Raw genomic sequence first — 19,967 nt, 5'->3', positions numbered from 1 at the left:
ATATAAGTACTGTGAAGAGATTACTAATGTATAAAGGACTTTACCCAAGTCCATTAAATAAACACTATTAAAAAATAAAATATTACATAAAAGGAAATAAGATTGGAAAGGTACAGGTAACGTATCAGAATACAAAAGAGATGAGGACTGGCTAAGTAAGTCTTGTCCAACAGAGAATGGCAAATGCTTTTAGAATTTTCATGAGAGCCTGAATTCACGAGAAAGGCCAATGTAATGCCATCCCTGGGGAGGTTGAAATCAGAGGACTGCCATGAATTCAAGGGGAGCCCTACACAATTCAAGAAGGTGTCTGCACAGAGCTGACAGGAAAGATGGGAGGAGGGCAGCAGAGAAGAGTGATCTTGAGAAAGGAACGACAGGAGATCTGGATGATACAGAATCTGGCTTGCTGAGTAGGTGTATCTAAATCTTCATGAACCAGAAAATAAAGGAAAAAAGTAGTTCTGAGCCAGGTGTGGTAGCATATGTTTATACTCTTAGTATCTTGGAGGTGAAGGCAGGAGGATCAGGAGTTCAAGGTCATCCTCAGCTAAATAGGAAGCTAGCCTGGGCTATATAAGACCTTATTTCAAACCAACAACAAAAGTAATTTTCAAGTTGAGTAAAACTTGTATGTTTTTAAAAAATATTTATTTTTATTTATTTCAAAGAGAGAGAAAGAGGGAGGGAGGGATTGAGAGAGAGAGAGAGAGAGAAAAAATGAGCACATCAAGGCCTCCAACCACTGCAAACGAACTCCAGACACATGCGCCACCTTGTGCATCTGGCTTTATGTGTGTCCTGGGGAATCAAACCTGGGTCCTTTGGCTTTGCAGGTAAGCACCTTAACTGCTACAAAAACATTTTATTTATTAGAGAGAGAGAGAGAAAGAAAGAAGCAGCCAGAGAAAAAGAATGGGCATGTCAGAGCCTCTAGTCACTGCAAACTCCAGACATATGCACTACCTTGAGCACCTGGTTATGTGGGTATTGGGGAATCAAAACTGGGTCCTTAGGCTTTGCAAGCAAGTGCTTCACTACTAAGCCATCTCTTCAGCCCAAAACTTATCTCTTAGTTTCTTACACTGAATCTAAATAGTTTTGGAGTATCCACGTAGTGGTGCAAAAAAAAAAAAAAAAAAAAAAAATGGCCTAAAAACATAGCTCAGGAGCTCAAGAGAAATAGCAGCTAAACAGAGATGTTATAGATCTCTCAAAGGGAACAGAGAGAGGAAGAAAAGAGGTGTCAAATAAAGAATGCTGGGGATCATCTACACAGAATCAAAAGCATGGGAGGGCTGGAGAGATGAGTTAGCAGTTAAGGCACTTGCCTGTGAAGCCTAAGGACCCAGGTTCTATTCTACAGTACTCATGTAAGCCAAGATGCACATGGTGGCACATGTGTCTGGAGTTTGTTTGCAGTGGCTAGAGGTCCTGGCACACCCATTCTCTCTCTCTCTCATTAAACACACACACACACACACACACACACACACACACACACACACATACACACAGAGGCCTGGCATGGTGGCACATGTCTTTAATCCTAGGACTTGGGTGGCTAAGGTAGGAAGATGGCTGTGAGTTTGAGGCCACCCTGACTACACAGTGAATTCCAGATCAGCCTAGAGCAACATCCTACCTCAAAACGTCCCCCCCTCAAAAAAACAAACAAAAACATGGGAAGGAGACCAGGACACAGATGGAAAGGAGAACTGAGAAGAGATGGGGGCCAGGAAAGACAGACAAGGTGTTTCAAGACGTGATCATCCACAAATTAGGGGGAGGGTAGGTTAAACTTTATATGACACAGAAACATCTTTAATTTATTTAGCTAGGTGTGGTGGTGCACACCTTTAATCCCAGCACTTGGGAGACAGAGGTAGGAGGATCAGTGTGAGTTTGAGGCCATACTGAGACTACATAGTAAGTTCCAGGTCAGCCAGGACTAGAGTGAAACCCTATCTCAAAAAAAAAAAAAAAATTTATTTATTTATGGTAGTACTGGGGTTGTAACCCCAGGGTCATATATGGGAGGTAAGTACTCTACCACTGAGGTACATCTCTAGCCCATAGGGAGGCAGAAAGAACAAAAGCTAGAAATAAAATTTAGAAAAATCAAGAGAATCAAATGTCAGGAAATAATGGAATTTCAAGGAGTACAGGCACTGTGAAGAGGCTTCAGGACAGAAGGCATTGATCTTAATTCAAAGAATATTTTAGTGTCAACAAGAGGGCAAATGAAGAGGAGGAGAAGCTGCGTGGTTCATGAGCAGATGGTATCTGAGTTGGTTGTTGGAGGATGGAGATGAACTGTTGAAAAGGAAGAGAAAGCAGGACCTAGTTAGGCAATGGCCAGGACCTGTAAAAGACTGCAGGCACAAGGGTCAGAGGGATTCCTAGACCAATTCATTTTATCACATTTCTATTTTAGTTTTATCATTTTATCTCTAGGACAGTACTGTCCCACAGATGGTAGAAATTTTCTTATTGGCACTAAAATGATAGCCTCTAGCAGCATGTGGCTATTGAGCCTTAAAATATAAGTAATATGCTCAAGGAATTAAATTTTATTTTAGTTTATTGTTTTCAAGGTAGGGTCTCATTGTAGCCCAGGCTGGCCTAGAACTCAAGTGATCCTCTGCCTCCCAAGTGTCGAGAGTAAAGGTATGTACTACAATGCCAGGCTTTCAAGATTTCCTTCCTTCCTTCCTTCCTTCCTTCCTTCCTTCCTTCCTTCCTCCCTCCCTTCCTCCCTCCCTTCCTCCCTCTTTCTTTCCTTCCTCCCTTCCTCCCTCCCTTCCTCCCTCTTTCTTTCCTCCCTCCCTCCCTCCCTCCCTCCCTCCCTCCCTCCCTCCCTCCCTCCCTCCCTCCTTTCTTTCTTTCTTTCTTTCTTTTCCGAGGTAGGGTCTCACTCTAACCCAGACTGACCTGGAATTCACTATGGAGTCTCAGGGTGGCCTTGAAATCACAGCAATCCTCCTACCTCTGCCTCCCGAGTGCTAGGATTAAAGGCGTGCACCACCATGCCCGGCTTCAAGCTTTTTTTCTTTTTAATATATTTAATTTTTTTTTAAATTTTCTATTGGAGCGCGACAGACAGAGAGAAAGACAGATAGAGGGAGAGAGAGAGAATGGGCGTGCCAGGGCTTCCAGCCTCTGCAAACGAACTCCAGACGCATGCGCCCCTTTGTGCATCTGGCTAACGTGGGTCCTGGGGAAGCGAGCCTCGAACTGGGGTCCTTAGGCTTCACAGGCAAGCACTTAACCACTAAGCCATCTCTCCAGCCCAAGCTTTTTTTCTTTTTAATGAGGTTTTAAAAACAAGTATTTTTTCTTTTTTTCTCCTTCAAGTTGGGGTCTCATTTTAGTCCAGACTGATCTGGCACTCACTTTGTAGTCCCAGGCTGGTTTCAAATTCACAGCAATCCTCCTCCTCTGCCTCCTGAGTGCTTGGATTAAAGATGTGTGTCATCACATCCAGCTAAAAAGAATTATGTTTTATTTTGCGCGCGCGTGCGCGCGCGTGTGTATGTGTGTGTGTGTGTGTGAGAGAGAGAGAGAGAGAGAGAGAAAATGGGCATGTCAGGGCCTCCTTCTGTTCAAATGAACTCCAGATGCATATACCACCTTATGCTGTCTTTACATGGGTATTGGAGAATTGAACCTTGGCTGGCAGGCTTTGCAAACAAGCACATTTTGACCACTAAGCCAGAATAAGACTCTACCAAAACCCAAAACAAAACAAGACAAAAATAAAAGCAACTTGCCAGGTGTGATGGCACATGCTTTTATTCCCACTCTTTCTTAAAAAAAAAAAAAAAAGTTTATTTGAGAGAGAAAGAGGCAGATGTAGAATAGAGAGAGAATGGGCATGCCAGGGCCTCTAGCCACAGCAAACAAACTCCAGACTCATGGGCCACATCTTGCATCTGGCTTTACATAGATACTGGGGAATTGAACCTAGGTCCTTAGGCTTCACAGGCAAGTGCCTTAACCACAGAGCCATCTTTCTAGCCCTTAATATCACTCTGGAGGCAGAAGTAGGAGGATCATAGTGAGTTCAAGGACAGCCTGGTTAGAGCAAGACCCTACCTCAAAAAAACAAAATAAGAGCCAGGCGTGGTGGCGCACACCTTTAATCCCAGCACTCGGGAGGCAGAGGTAGGAGGACTGCCATGAGTTTCAGGCCACAGTGAGACTACATAATGAATTCCAGGCCACCCTCAGTCTCAACTAGAGCGAGACTCTACCTCAAAAAACCAAAACAACAACAACAAAACAAACAAACAAAAAACCCCACCAAAACAAAAAACAAAAGAAAACTAGTTCATTTAGTATTTGGGGGGAAAAAAACCCCAAAACAAAAAACCTGCAAGCTTATGGGATTATAGTTGAGGCTAGGAATAAAAAAGTTGTCATTACCTTGTGCAGCAATGAACTTGTTCTTTTCTTGGTAGCCCTGGGGTGAGAGGAATGGGATGAAGAAAAAGTGAGAACTACAAATTGGCTGGAATGCAATTCTCTAGTATGATTCCCAATCATTTAACAAAGCTTCCCTTAAGAAAACATCTAGATAATTAAGAGTTCCATTCCAGAAATAGCTTTGGAGATAGGAATCAAAGATTAGGAAACTGAAATGGTCTAGGTAGTCTTCTTAAAGTGCATAATTAGCAAATACTGACATTTGAGTACCCAAAGGCCAACTCCTAGGCAAGACCATGCTACTGATGCTTTATTTTTGTTTGTTGGGAACAGAAGCAAAGTGGTTCCTTCCAGGAATGGAGCTGGGCCCAAACTGGGAAGAACAGAGGTTTATTTTATTGAAGTGAAAAAAACTTCCTAGAAATAGTCAGTGTTTGCCAATGAGCTTCTTCATTATAGTCAGTGGGAAACAAGAAGCAAAGAGGCCTGGGTATCTCACTCCACCGATAAAGAGCATCTGGAAAACTAACAAGTGGCAGTGACTTTCTTTTTCACTCTTTATTGTCCTAGTTCTACTTCACCTCAAACTCATTGTTTAAATGCAGTGTCCAGAGTGCCAGAAAAGTGAAAAGTCATCTTGAAGGAGACATAGGAGATAGCTTCTTTGAGGAAGTTCGTTAGGGACAGAAGCCCAATGGGGGAACAAAGAGATACCATTCATCCATCTTGGCAAAACTAAAACTTGGGTCAGAAACTGTCTCTCCAAGATGACTGCCAGTGACATGCCCAGCAAGGACTTCCCACTCTTCTTGGGCTCATTCTCCCTGGCGCAGCCTCTGAACCCACAAGCCAATCAGATCTTGGCTTCCCCAAGTCAGCTTGAGTCCACAAGCCAACCAGGTCTCTGCTTACGCACCTGAGCTTGATGACAAGACTCATTCTGATTGGATGTCTGAACCTTATAAAGGAGGTAACCCACATGGCCCAACCTCTCCCTCTTCTCACCAGATTTGCTGTCTTCTCTTCTTTCTGCCCTATGATACCTGACCTGAACATCCACGTGAGTCTGTCTCTCCTTCCCAGGCTGGGAAGGGAGAATAGTACCATGAGTGGGTGTTTTTCTTATTCTTTTTAAAAATTAATTTATTTGAAACAGCGAGAGAGGAAGGGAGGGAGGGTGGGAGCTGGCGCGCTAGAGCCTCTAGCCACTGCAAACGAACTGTAAACACATGCGCTCCCTTGTGCATCTGGCTTATGTGGGTCCTGAAGAATCAAACCAGGGTTCTTAGGTTTCACAGGCAAATGCCTTAACTGCTAAGCCATCTCTCCAGCCCCTGTTTTTCTTGCTTTCTGTCTGTGTCATGCTTTAAGGGTACCCTCTCACTTTGATCATATATGTGAGAGTTTTCTTTGATCTCTAAGTCCTTCACTCTTCTCTTTTCTTTCTTCTTTCTTCCTAACTTCGAGGTCTCACTTTGGTAGAATTCACTATGCAGTCTCAGGATGGCCTTGATCTCATGACAATCCTCTTAACCTCTGCCTCCTGAGTGCTGGGATTAAAGGTGTCCAACTCCACACCCAGCTGTCCTTCATTATTTCTTAATCCTCTCTGGTCTGTTATTTGAAGGGGCTTCTACGTTTCATCGTCAGTGTGTGTGTCTGTTTCAGCCATTTCCTAGATACCAATTCCCCTAAATAAACCTCATGAATTATGATTTATCTTTAAATAAACAGTATTTCATAATTTAGCCTGCTGGAGTTTATTTATTTTTTAATTTTTTGTTTTTCAAGGTAGGGTCTCACTCTAGCCCGGGCTGACCTGGAATTCACTATGGAGTCTCAGGGTGGCCTTGAACTCACAGCAATCCTCCTAACTCTGCCTCCCTAGTGCTGGGATTAAAGATGTGCACCACCATGCCCGCCTTGGAGTTCATTTTTTGTCAGTTTTGTGTTAATATGATAAGGGCCCAAAGTTGGGGCTCGTAAGTTTGGGGACTCACCTGGAACCCCCAAATCCTGTATCAACCTGACTTAAGGACTGCGAATCAATCTCTTTAAGCACTCTGAAGACAGTAAGATGGACAATGGAGAAGGCTTCCTTGTTAGGATTCCAGGTCACACCAAGGTGACCATGTAGCCAGACATGTAGGGCACACTTTTAATCCCAGCACTTGGAGAGACAGAGGTGGAAGATCACTGTGAGTTTGAGGCCAGCCTGGGACTACAGAGTGAGTTCCAGGTCAGCAGCTGGCTTGAGACCCTTCCTCAAAAAATTAAATTAAAATAAAATAAAATAAAAATAAAAAAACCCAAACAAAAACCAAACCAAAAAGAAAAGAAGGGACCTAAATCTAAGAAGTCATTTCTGATTCTAGTCCAAACAAGAGCAAAGAAAAGGTGCTTCCCAACACATAAAGAGAAAGCATTTACAATCAGCAATGAATAGGAAGTTAAGTTTCAGCAAATGTTTTCAATCATTAAAGGATGAAAACTAAGACAACCTTAATTGAGGATGTTGAATTCTGCTTAAGTTGTAAAGGACAATTATAATTTAAACTGGTAAGCTCTTTCTGGGCCTGGTAGCACACGTCTTTAATCCCAGCACTCAGGTGGAAGTAGGAGTATTGCCCTTGAGGTTCAAGGCCACCCTGAGACACAGTGAATGTCAGGTCAGCCTGAGCTAGAGTGAAACCCTACCACAAAAAACCAACCACTCAAACAAACAACAACAAAAAAGAAAACACAAAAAAAGGGCTGGAAAGATGGCTTGCCTGTGAAGCCTAAGGACCCTGGTTTGAGGCTTGATTCTCCAGGACACATGCTAGTCAGATGCACAAGGGGCGCATGAGTCTGGAGTTCATTTGTAGTGGCTGGAGGCCCTGGCACGCCCATTGGCTACCTATCTGCCTTTCTCTCTCTGTGTGTTGCTCTCAAGTAAATAAAAACAAACAAACAAACAACCCAAAAAAACAAAAACAAAAACCTGGTAAGCTCTTAAGAACATGTTAAGCACATCACATTTCTGCTTCATAAAAAGTCAATGACATTCTCATTGTAAATGTGGACCATGAAAAGCTTAAAAGAAATGTTGGGGCCTGAGAGATGGCTTAGTGGTTAAGGTGCTTGCCTGTGAAACCTAAGGACCCATGTTGGACTCTTCAGGTGATACAAGAGTGCAAGGTGGTACAGGTGTCTGGAGTTTGATTACAGTGGCTAGAGGCCCTGGCACACCAATTCTCCCTCTTTCATTAAAAAAAAAGAAAAAAAGGCCAGTCTGTTGGGCTTGCCGCAAAAAAGTAGAAAGCCAGCCCTAAAGTATTCTGAAGGCTGAATAATCCCAGATAATTGTAGGAGTAAGCTATATCCTACCAGTAAAAGACACACTTTGAAAGGCCTTACATGCCCTTAGAAATCTAAAGGTAAGTGAGGAGGTTCTTCCTCCTAAGACAAGGCTGCAAGTTTACTTGCCAACTGTGATGATGGATTTGTTTCATCTAGATAATCTTTGTGTTCCTCGAAGTACAGACTCCATTTTGCAGGACTGCCTTTCATAGTATCTGGGACTGCTTCCCATCCTCAGGCTTTGGCTCATGAAGACATGACTAACCAGATTTACTTGGTGTCAGGTTGTCATGTCCTGTTCTCCTTTATTTTTACTGTTGAGAACAAAGCTTATTTTTGTTTGCAGCATTTGAAAAAGCTCAAAAAAGGTTTCAGGGCTGGAGAGATAGCTTAGCAGTTAAGGTGACTGCCTGTGAAGCCTAAGGCCTCAGGTTTGATCCCCCTGAATCCATGTAGACCAGATGTACAAGGTGGCACATGCGAATGGAGTTTGCTTGCATGACTAAAGGCCCTGGTGTGCCGATCCTCTCCGTCCCTCCCTCTCTCCCTCCCTCCTTCTCTCTTTCAAATAAATACTTTAAAAAAGAGGGTCCAGGGCTGGAGAGATGGCTTAGCGGTTAAGCGCTTGCCTGTGAAGCCTAAGGACCCCGGTTTGAGGCTCGGTTCCCCTGGTCCCACGTTACCCAGATGCACAAGGGGGCGCACGCGTCTGGAGTTCGTTTGCAGAGGCTGGAAGCCCCGGCGCGCCCATTCCCTCTCTCTCCCTCTATCTGTCTTTCTCTCTGTGTCTGTCACTCTCAAATAAATGAATAAATAAATAAATTTAAAAAAAGAGGGTCCATTAATTCACATAGAAATATACATCTAGATTCAGTTTATGCATGGGAAACCTTTGGGAATGATGAAAGTATAAACAAAAGAATGTATTTTAAACTACTGAAATGATCTTAAAGAAAAAAAAAAAGACTTAGTCACTTAAGATGGGTGTGGTGGGATATGCCTTTAATCCCAGCATTTGAATGAGAGAGACAGAGGTAGGAGGATTACAGTGAGTTCAAGGGCAGCCTGGGACTCTACAGTGAATTCCAGGTTAATCTGTGCTAGAGTGAGACCTTACTTGAAAACAACAATAACAACAACAAAAAACCTTTAGTCACTTAAGAGACTTATGTGTTGGGGGGATGGCTCAGCAATTAAAGGTGCTTGTTCACAAAGCCTGCTGGCCTGTAACCTTTGTAACCCAAGTGAAGCCAAATACACAAGGTAGCACATGCATTTGGAATTCATTTGCAGCAGCAAGAAGACCTGGTAATCCCATGCTCTCTCTCAAATAAGTAAGTAAAAAATATTTTAAGAAAGGAGAGACTTATTAGAGAAAACTTGTGATGGCAATATTCCTCCCTCCTAACACAGTTGGAAAGGAGCAACAGAAGGTAGCCTACAGCTCTTCATGGGGATAACAAAGGAAAGAATGAATTCCTTACATTGATGAATGAAGCATTGATGTAATCAGAATCTGGAACCCCTTCAACAGGTGACAGGTGGACTCTAGAGTGGTCATCTAAAACAAACAAACAAACAAAAAAAAAACAAAGCAACAAGGAACTATTATTTCAGTAAATCAAATCTTTTTTTTTTTTTTAATTTATTTATTTGAGAGCAACAGACACAGAGAGAAAGACAGATAGAGGGAGAGAGAGAGAATGGGCGCGCCAGGGCTTCCAGCCTCTGCAAACGAACTCCAGACACGTGCGCCCCCTTGTGCATCTGGCTAACGTGGGACCTGGGGAACCGAGCCTCGAACCGGGGTCCTTAGGCTTCACAGGCAAGCGCTTAACCGCTACGCCATCTCTCCAGCCCTCAGTAAATCAAATCTTGTTTCTTACTGTTTCTGATGTAACCAGGCTAGCTGAGTTATCTATGCCTGTGTGCACTAGATGTGTATGTATAAAGATGTCACTCCAGTGCAATTCTTCAGGTTTCTGAGACAAAGTACAACTTTGTAGTATAGGCTAGCGGGGAAATTAAAAAAAAATTTTTTTATTAACAACTTCCATGATTATAAAAAAATGCCTCATGGTGATACCCTCCCTCACCCCACTTGCCCCTTTGAAATTCCATTCTCCATTATACCCCTTCCCCATCTCAATCAGTCTCTTTTCCTCCTCTTATGGTGTTGTGTAGGTAGTGTCAGGCACTATGAGGTCATGGATATCCAGGCCATTTTATATCTGGAGGGAGCATGTTGTAAGGAGTCCTACCCTTCCTTTGACTCTTACATTCTTTCTAGCGAGGAAATTTTAAGGTAGCCCAGGCTGCCTTTGAATTTGTGACAATCCTCTGGCCCCAGCCTCCTATGTGCTAAGATTGTAAGTGTGTGCCACCATACCCAGCCTTCCAATGCTATTATTAATATCCCAAATTTGCAAATACCTCAACTCTTATTAGGACATTATATATCTATGTATATTTATAATATGGAATACTAAACCGTCAATAAAAAAGAATGTATTCCTTGAAAGATGAACTGATAATTTATGTTAAAAGCAAATTGTTTGGCCAGGAGTGGTGGCCAGCACTCAGGAGGCACAGGAGGAGGATCACTGTGAGTTCAAGACCACCCTGAAACTACATAGTAAATTCTGGGTCAGTTTGGTGTAGAGAAAACCTATCTTGAAAGACCCCCCCAAAAAAAGTTGGGCTGAACTCAGCAGTTGAGGTGCTTGCCTGCAAAGCCATAGGACCCATGTTCGATTTTCCAATACCCATGTAAAGTCAAATGCACAAGGTAACACATACATCTGGAGTTCATTTGCAGTGGCTAGAGGCCCTGGTATACCTATTCTCTCTGTCTCCCCCCTCAAATAAATACATACAATTTAAAAAATAGTTAAAAGAAAAAATAATATTCCATTATATATATATTTTTTATTTATTCATTTGAAAGCAACAGAGAAAGAGGCAGAGAGAGAGAGAGAAAGAGAGAGACGCCTGTGCCCCTTTCTGCATCTGGCTAATGTGGGTCCTGGGGAATCGAGCCTCGAACCGGGGTCCTTAGGCTTCACAGGTAAGCGCTTAACCACTAAGCCATCTCTCCAGCCCTCCATTATATTTTTAAAGGCCATATGTAGTAGCGCATGCCTTTAATCCCAGCACTTGGGAGGCAGAGGTAGAAGGATTGCTGTTGAGTTTGAGGCCAGTGCTGAGACTACATAGTGAATTCCAGGTCAGCCTGGGCTAGATGGAGACACCACCAAAACAAAACAACAACAAAAAACAAAGAAAAAGGAAAAGAAAAAAGGAAAGACTACATCTGTGAATATACATACACAAATAACATTTAAGTGTCTTTTTTTAGTCTCACCATATAATCTGCACAGCAATATCTGATATATGCTGATTTATGGACAAATTACATATAAGTACCCCAAGCTATAAAAAATTTAAAAGCGTGACTTTTTTTAAAGCCAATATAAAGCATAAATATGAAAAAAAAATTCTAGACACTATTGGCCTAGAAAAATACTTGTTAAATAACTGATCAGCAGTGATTTAATTTTGGGAAAGAGTTACAGAGAATTCTGCATCTCAGTATCTTTCAATAAGCACTGTAAAACAAAACCACACAACCTCCTTCCTACCTGGTCTGTCTTCTTGGCCTCCAACAAAAACTGTGTTACACCACTCCAACTGACTTTGTGGGGTTATTTGGGGCGCCATAAAAGCTCTTTCAGCACCCACCAAGCCCTGACCCTGTTCTTTTAATTGCCTTCCTATGACCAGATGCAAGATTCTTTCCATCCTCAGAAAATCTAGCCAGAAATATAGTTTCATATCGCATCCCAAGAAAATCAGTAAATACTCACAAGGCAAGATGTTTACGTATCGATTTTTTTCCTTATTTTCCTCTTTGGAGGCAGCCTCACAGGTGGCCTGTATAGGACAAGCAGGAAGAGCCTGAAAGGTTAAGAGAAATTAGGGGAGTTATTAATAGGGATAAACCTCAAACATGAAATCCGCTTCACCAAACTCTGGCTGGGCAACAAGTTAGTTCTGTGTTTTTCTGAGAAGACAGGGAATAGAGGACAGATCCAGTTGAATATCTGTGGCCCAACATAGAGAATCTACCTTTTCCTAAATAGCTGCTAAATCCTCAAGAACTTCCCCAAAGGGAAGAATGCTTTTTTTTTTTTTTTTTTTCCTGAAGTAGGGTCTCACTCTAGCCCAGGCTGACCTGGAATTCACTGTGTAGTCTCAGGGTGGCCTTGAACTCATAGCGATCCTCCTACCTCTGCCTCCCAAGTGCTGGGAGATTAAAGGACTGCATCACCACACCCGGCCTTAATGTTCTTTATATGAGCATTTTGGTAGGGTCTGGTATAATGCTGGGCCAAAATAGACTAGTCCTGTAAATTGAAAGGGGGCTATCATGAAAAACAGCTCACTTAGAGGGAGATAGGTAGCACTGGAGAGAGGCAGTCAGACAGGAAGGCCCATAGAAGAAATATGAATCTTAATTCTGCTCACCAAATAGACATAACAAATGGTGGCTGCTTAACATCACATTCACCCTGCTGCCTACAGCAGCTGCTTCAGAGCTGGAATTACTCAGTTCTGCGCAGAGTTCGGGCTGGCCCCTTCTGGATACTGCACCCAGGTGTGCTGACTTCTGGATTCAGCCCTGGACCCAGGATAAAAAACCTGGCTGCTCATGAGGTTCCCCCCCCTTTTTTTTAAGCTCCTTTGCTGTTCATCTCCCAGCACTCAAGGTTTCCACCAGTAAGATTTTGTCCTTCCCACCCTGACAGCTTGACTGCTGTTAATGTGGGAAGGAATGATGTGTTGTTGACTTACTTTTTTTTTTTTTCTTTTCTAGGTAGGCCCACTCTGGTCCAGGCTGACCTGGAATTAACTACATAGTCTCAGGGTGGCCTTGAACCCACAGTGGTCCTCCTACCTCAGCCTCCCAAGTGGTGGGATTAATAAAGACATACTCCATCACACCTGGCTTGTTGACTTATTTTTTAAAAAATACTTTATTTTTATTTCTCTGAGAGATACAGAAATAGGCAGGGAGAGAGAGATAATGGGCATGCCAGGGCCTCCAGCCACTGCAAACAAACTCCAGACGTGTGCACCCCATTGTGTATCTGGTTTACGTGGGTTCTGGGGAATCGAACCTGGGTCCTTGAGCTTTGCAGGCAAGTGCCTTAACTGCTAGACCATCTCTCCAGCCCTTTATTGACTTTTTTTTTAAATTGACTTATTTTTAAAGCCTCTTTTATTTTTTTTTTTCATGGTTTTTTTCCTAGTTCTGTGGACTTTCATATTGGTCCTTAGATCATGTGGATGTACCCACTCCTCACCTTTTAGTTTCTGGACTTGATGGAATAAAATGTAATACTTTACTAAAATAATCCTTCTTACTCTTTCTTTGTGTCAGTTCTTTGGTAAAGCTGACACAAGCTCGGGTTTGGGGTTTGTGTTTTTGTTTATTTGTTGCATTTTGAGGTAGGGTCTCACCTGATCCAAGCTGACCTGGAATTCACTATGTAGTCTCAGTGTCGCCTCAAACACACGGTGACCCAACTACCTCTGCATCCCGAGTGCTGTGATTAAAGGCATGCACTACCACGCCCAGCTTGGGGTTTATGTTTGAACCCCCAAAATTAAGTTCCATCTCATTAACCACCATGCAACTATGAGATGTAACTCTGAGTGAACCACTCTTGATAGAAGCTAATTTAGGCTCTCTTTAGGCCCTTAGACAGTCTGTCAGATAGGGATGGTATCCAGCCTTTAACATTATATGGCAAGGAAGCAAGGACTGGTACATAGTACCAGACATTCACACAGACATAATTGGGAAGCAGAGTAGCTAGAAGAGGTGACATTGAATACATAACGGTTTTAGAAAAAATGCAACTTGGCTAGCATAAGAAGTAATGTAGGCAAGCATAATGTGTCATGACATCAGAAGCCTGGTTGTATGAATTTAAGCAAATCTGTTAACTTTGAAAGCCTGTATTTCCTTATCTTCAACACTGAGATAGTAATACCTGCCACATAAGAAATTAATAAGAAAGCTGGGCATGGTGGCACATGCCTTTAATCCCAGCATTCGGGAGCCAGAGGTAGGAGGATTGCCGTCAGATTGAGGCCACCCTGAGACTAGTGAATTCCAGGTCAGCCTGAGCCAGAGTAAGATCCTACCTTGAGAAACCAAAAAGAAAAAAAAAAAGAAAGAAAAATTAATAAGATAAATTGGCATTCAAAATATCAATTTTATGAAAGTGAGGTGCTAAATTTTATTTGAGCTAGTCTCCTCTTATATATTCCATATATTCAAAACTAAGAAAGCAAAACAGTAACTAGTTTAGCATCCCAATTAGGACAATCTTTCTGATAAGTAATGTTTCATGAGTTGTAAAAAAATAGCCAGACATAGAAGAAAGCTGTGAGTTTGAAGCTAGCCTGGGGTTTCAGAGTAAGTTCAAGGTTAGCCAAGCTAAAATGAGACTCTGTCTGGACAAACTTAACAACTCCACTTCTTTTTTTTTTTTCAAATTTTTTTTTATTTATTTATTTGAGAGAGACAGACACAGAGAGAAAGACAGATAGAGGGAGAGAGAGAGAATGGGCGCGCCAGGGCTTCCAGCCTCTGCAAACGAACTCCAGACGCGTGCGCCCCCTTGTGCATCTGGCTAACGTGGGACCTGGGGAACCGAGCCTTGAACCGGGGTCCTTAGGCTTCACAGGCAAGCGCTTAACCGCTAAGCCATCTCACCAGCCCAACAACTCCACTTCTTAGAATCTACTCTAAGAAAACAAAAATGTCTGTGTTAACTCATTTAGAATGTCCCAAACTGAGAAAACCTGAGTATTCGGCATCAGAGGAACAGTTAAGTACATTGTAGTTTGTGTATTACTTTTCATTCATTCTTTTAAAATATACATACTATATAGCAATTATGCTTGGTAATAGCAACAGTGGTAAGTAAAACATATACCCAGTTCTTGCCCCCATGTACAATACAGACTTGTGGGAAGACATTAAACTAATAATGCAAGTAAACATATAATTACATACCATAATAAACTTGGATGGTGGTTAAAATTAATAAGTGGCCTAGAATTCTATTAAGGTATCAGAAAATTTAGATTAAGGGCATTGTTATGTAAAGGATGAACTTTTTTAGAGCTGGGTATGGGGAGGCAGAGGTAGGAGAATTGCCATGAGTTCGAGGCCACCCTGAGACTACATCATGAATTCTAGGTTAGCCTGGGTTAAAGTGAGACCCTACCTCAAAAATCCAAAAAAAGCTGGGTGTGGTGGCTGGCGCACACCTTTAATCTCAGCACTTGGGAGGCAGAGGTAGGAGGATCAACATGAGTTCAAGGGCACCCTGTGATTACATTGTGAATTCCAGGTCAGCTTGGACTAGAGTAAAACCCTACCTCAAAACACAAAAAAACAAACAAAAATAAAAATAAGGGCTGGAGAGATGACTTAGCGGTTAAGCGCTTGCCTGTGAAGCCTAAGGACCCCGGTTCGAGGCTTGATTCCCCAGGACCCACGTTAGCCAGATGCACAAGGGGGCACATGCGACTGGAGTTTGTCTGCAGTGGCTGGAGACCCTGGCACACCCATTCTCTCTCTTGCTCTCTGCCTCTTTCTCTGTCACTCTCAAATAAATAAAATAAACAAAAATATTATAAAAATAAAAATAAAAAGGGATAAATTTTAAAAAATCATTATTACATTTAATCATTGAAAAAGAAAAGTACAGAGAGCTTTTACTAGGAGGGGCTAGGAAGTATACATGGAAGTAGGGGAAAGAGTTCCATCTACCCATATCACCCCAGTAGGGCTGAGATGGGGGGGCATTTACTGGGGCAGGGAACTAGAAATTAAGGAGGTACCAATCTAAAACAGAAGGTTTGGGCTGGAGGGATGGCTGGTGGTTAAGGCACTTGCCTGCAAAGTCAAAGGACCCAGGTTCGATTCCCCAGATGGACAAGGAGGTGCATGCGTCTGGAGTTCATTTTAAGTGGCTAGAGGCACTGGCACACCCATTTCTCTCTCTCACTATCTCAGTCAAATAAATAAATAAAGAAGGCTTGCCCACTTAGTAAGGATCAATTATAACCTTATTGTGGTGGGCTTTAACTTTAGCTCAGGTGACTGGTGTGGACTCAGGAGGCTTAGTAAGGGACCAGCCATGACACCAAATTTTGGGGCTAAACTTAACTGACCACATTGCCATGATCAGATTTCGATACTAGGAAATGGGAACTTCCTCCCAGGGAGAAGCTCAAATTGTTTATGGAAAAACATAGTTAGGTAATTCCTTTCACATAAGGAGAGGAGAGACCCTTCTCTGTTATCTAGTAAAGTGGAGATTACAAGGGCAAACTTAAGGACATTTCTACTTTTTTTTTTTTTTCAAGGTAGGGTCTCACTCTAGTCCAGACTGATCTGGAATTCACAATGTAACCTCAGGGTGGCCTCAAACCCACAGCGAGCCTCCTATCTCTGCCTCCTGAGTGCTGGGATTAAAGTCATGCATCATCACACCTGGCTTATTTCCACTTTTTATTTTCGGTGGTCCAGTCACCCTAAACTACCTAACAAAGCTACCTGACTCCCTCTCTTGAGAAGACACTCTTAACTGCTGTTAGAGGGAAGAGGGCAATGATATCAGTCTTAATCTACTTCTGATTGGGGTCATGGAAATATGGCAATGAAGAATCTTGGGGGGAGGCAGGGTTCTAAAGGCTTGAGAGAGAAACCTGTGAGTTAGTCAGATGTCCCATTGCCCTTGGAATACAGATTTCTTTTTTGACCTGGCATTAAAAAAAGGATTGTAGGGCTGGAGAGATGGCTTAGCAGTTTAGGCACTTGCCAGTGAAGCCTAAGGATCCATGTTTGACTCCCTTGATTCCACATACTCGAGATGCACAAGGTGATGCATACACAAAATCTCACATGCACACAAGGTGGTGCACACATCTGCCTTCTGATTACAGCACCACAGTGCTGAGATGAAGTGACAGAGGAGTGCTCAGCACTGAAACGTCTCTATCACACCATTCAAGGCTCAGGGTCCACTGTGGAAGAGGCGGCGGAAAGAATTACAACATGTTCCTCCAGACACAAAATGGCCTCGATATCCATGACCTCACAGTGCCTGACACTACCTACATATGACTATCATAATAGGAGGAAAAAATGATGACATGAAAATTAAAGAGAGACTGATTGAGAGGGGGAAGGAGAATAATGGAGAGTAGAGTTGCAAAGGGAAAATGGGGGGGGGGAGAGAATTACCATGGTTTACTGTCTATAATTATGGAAGCTATCAATAAAAAATAAAATTTAAGCTGGGTGTGTTGGCACACACCTTTAATCCTAGCTCTTGGGTGGCACAGGTAGGAGGACTGACGTTGAGTTCGAGGCCACCCTGAGACTCCATAGTGAATTCCAGGTCAGCCTGGGCTAGAGTGAGACCCTTACTTTGAAAAACCAAAAAAAAAAAAAAAAAAAAAAAAAAGTGTGAAAAAAAATTAAATTCAAAACAACTGAAAAAAAAAAAAGAGAAAACAATCTTTCATAGGGAAGTATAAGGAAGGGTACAGATCACTACTTCATAGTCCTATCAGCACTGCCCTGTCAGGATAAAGAAAAATTAACTCTTCAAGTGGGGCCAAGGCTCCTAAGAGGAAAGTTTAGAAGAAACAGGAACCAATGTTTAACAAACAACATGGAATTAAATTAAGAGGAAAACATAGCACTCAGGATGTGAGTTTGAGGCTAGCCTGGTACTAAAGATTGAGTTCCAGGTCAGCCTGGGCAACAGTGAGACCTAGATGGGGAGGGGGGAGTGCACACCTTTAGTCCCAGAACTTGGGAGGCAGAGGTATAGGGATTGGTGTGAGTTCAAGGCCACCCTGAGACTACATAGTGAATTCTAGATCAGCCTGGAATACAGCAAGACCCTACCTCAAAAAACCAAACCAAACCAAACAACCCCCCCCCAAAAGAAACAATAACAAACAGCTAACAGAGTTTAAGACAGGAGTAGCAGAACTAGAAGCCTAGAATATGTTCAATTCTCTAGAAACACTAGGTGGCATCAAAGACTATTTAAGCTGTCACTCAAACCTTACCCTGCAACCTAGGCTAAGTAATTTATCATTTTTAAAAACATGTCAGCTGGGTATGGTGGCACATGCCTTTAATCTCAGCACTTGGGAGGCAGAGATAGGAGGACCCCTGTGAGTTGGAGGCCACCCTAAGACTACATAGTGAATTCGAGGTCAGTCTGAGCTAGAGTCAGAGTCTACCTTGAAAAACCAAAACAAGTAAACAAAAACCAAGTCAGTTACAATTGTTTTCTAAGTATCTATCATCCTTGGGTTCCTTTATTCCTTTTGTATACTCTCTCTCTCTCTCTTTCTCTCTCTCTGCCCCTCCCCCCACAAGATAGAGTCTTGCTCTAGCCCAGGCTGATCTGGAATTCACTATGTCGTCTCCGGCTGGCCTTGAACTCACAGCGATCCTCCCATCTCTGCCTTCCAAGTGCTAAGATTAAAGGCATGCACCACCATACCCAGCTGACATGTTTTTTAAAATGATAAATTACTTAGCCTAGGTTGCAGGGTACTTCTACTCCATGCTGGGATTAAAGGCATGCACCATCATGCCTGGCCCAATCTCTGTGATCACCTTTCACAGGTAAACTTGATATTTTGTTTATTACTACCTTGCTATAATTTATTATTTATTTGAAGAGGGAGGGAGGGAGAAGGGGGGGAAGAGATGGGCTACCCAGGTTCTCTTGCCACTGCTAATGGACTCCAGATGCATACATCACTTTGTGCATCTGGCTTTATATGGGTACTGGGGAAATGAACCCTGGTTGGCATGCTTTACAAGCAAGCACCTTTAACCTATGAGCCATCTTTCTAGCCCCTATTGCATTATTATTGCTTAGTCTATTTTGGGATGAAAATGGAATCATAATAAAGTGGTAACATGGCAGTGTGGTGGTGTACATCTTTCATCCCAGCACTTGGGAGGCAGTGGTAGGAGGTTTGCCATGAGTTGAAGACCAGCCTGAAACTACAGAGTGAGATCTAGGTCACCCTGGGCTACAGTGAGACTGTGCCTGGGGGGGGGGGGGGAGTGTTAACTTGCTTTTATTTGCATGACATTATGTTCACCCCCTTGACCCAAGGTAGGGTCTCACTCTAGCCCAGGCTGACCTGGAATTCATTCTGTAGTCCCAGGCTGGCCTTATACTCACAGGAATCCTCCTATATCTGCCTCCTGAGTGCTACGATTATAGGCATGGATCACCATGCCCAGCCTGACTTTATTATTTTTTTGGCGTTTTTCTAGGTAGAGTCTCATTCTAGCCCAGGCTGACCTGAAATTCACTATGTAGTCTCAGGGTGGCCTCGAACTCATAGCAGTCCTCCTACCTCTGCCTCCTAATTGCTGAGATTAAAGGTGTGTGCCACCATGCCAGCTCCTGATTTTATTTTCTTAAGACTCATTCAAATTATTTTGTGTAAGTGATGTCTGATGTCTGAGTTCTTTCTGTTCTATGACGATGAATATCTAGGTTGTTTACAGGTCTGTTCTGAGCATGAATTTATGTCTTTCATGAACATGTGCAAAAATTTTGGATATGAGCATGTTTAACTTTGTTAAAAAATGTCAAATTATTTCCCAATGTAGTTGTGCCAACTTATATTCACATTAGGTTCCCGTGATGTGTCTTCATTTACATTTGCTACTGTCAGACTTGAAACTGACATTTCTCCAAGAACTAATGTTGTTCATCATCTTTTTACATTTTACTGGTCAGAAGGGTTTCCTCTTCTACAAAGTACCTAGGTCTAGCAGTTTCTTCACTGTTGCACTGGATTGTTTCTGTTATTTTTAAAAATTTTAATGTTTTTTAAAAAATTTATTTAAGAAAGAAAGAAGCAGACAGAGGAAGTATGGGTGAGTCCAGGGCCTCCTGCCACTGCAATAGACACATGTGTCAGTTTGTGCATCTGGTATTACTTGGGTACTGGAGTAACTGAACCCAGGCCATCAGGCTTTGTAGTCAAATTCAGTCTTTCCCTTCATCAACACTTTAAGGCTTAAATCCTTTTCTACTGTGAGGTTGTAAGTAGATTGT

The 19,967-nt window shown here is 42.5% G+C and overlaps 1 protein-coding gene across 9 annotated transcripts in view; it reads right to left on the bottom strand.

Moving 5' to 3' along the window:
• Ptpra (protein tyrosine phosphatase receptor type A) overlaps window positions 1–19,967 on the bottom strand; it is a 185,949-nt gene that overhangs the window by 31,376 nt on the left and 134,606 nt on the right. For all 9 annotated transcript variants that reach the window (XM_045156280.1, XM_045156279.1, XM_045156281.1 and 6 more), the window contains 3 exons: window positions 11,637–11,727; window positions 9,255–9,331; window positions 4,429–4,465 (listed from right to left, as the gene is read on the bottom strand). In XM_045156280.1, the coding sequence (XP_045012215.1) occupies window positions 4,429–4,465; window positions 9,255–9,331; window positions 11,637–11,727 (205 nt within the window). The remainder of the gene's footprint in view (window positions 1–4,428; window positions 4,466–9,254; window positions 9,332–11,636; window positions 11,728–19,967) is intronic.

Source organism: Jaculus jaculus, chromosome 8, assembly GCF_020740685.1.
Source record: "Jaculus jaculus isolate mJacJac1 chromosome 8, mJacJac1.mat.Y.cur, whole genome shotgun sequence".
NCBI lineage: Eukaryota > Metazoa > Chordata > Mammalia > Rodentia > Dipodidae > Jaculus > Jaculus jaculus.
Note: the sequence above shows the minus strand (reverse complement) of the source record. Positions and strands in the feature narration are given on the sequence as shown.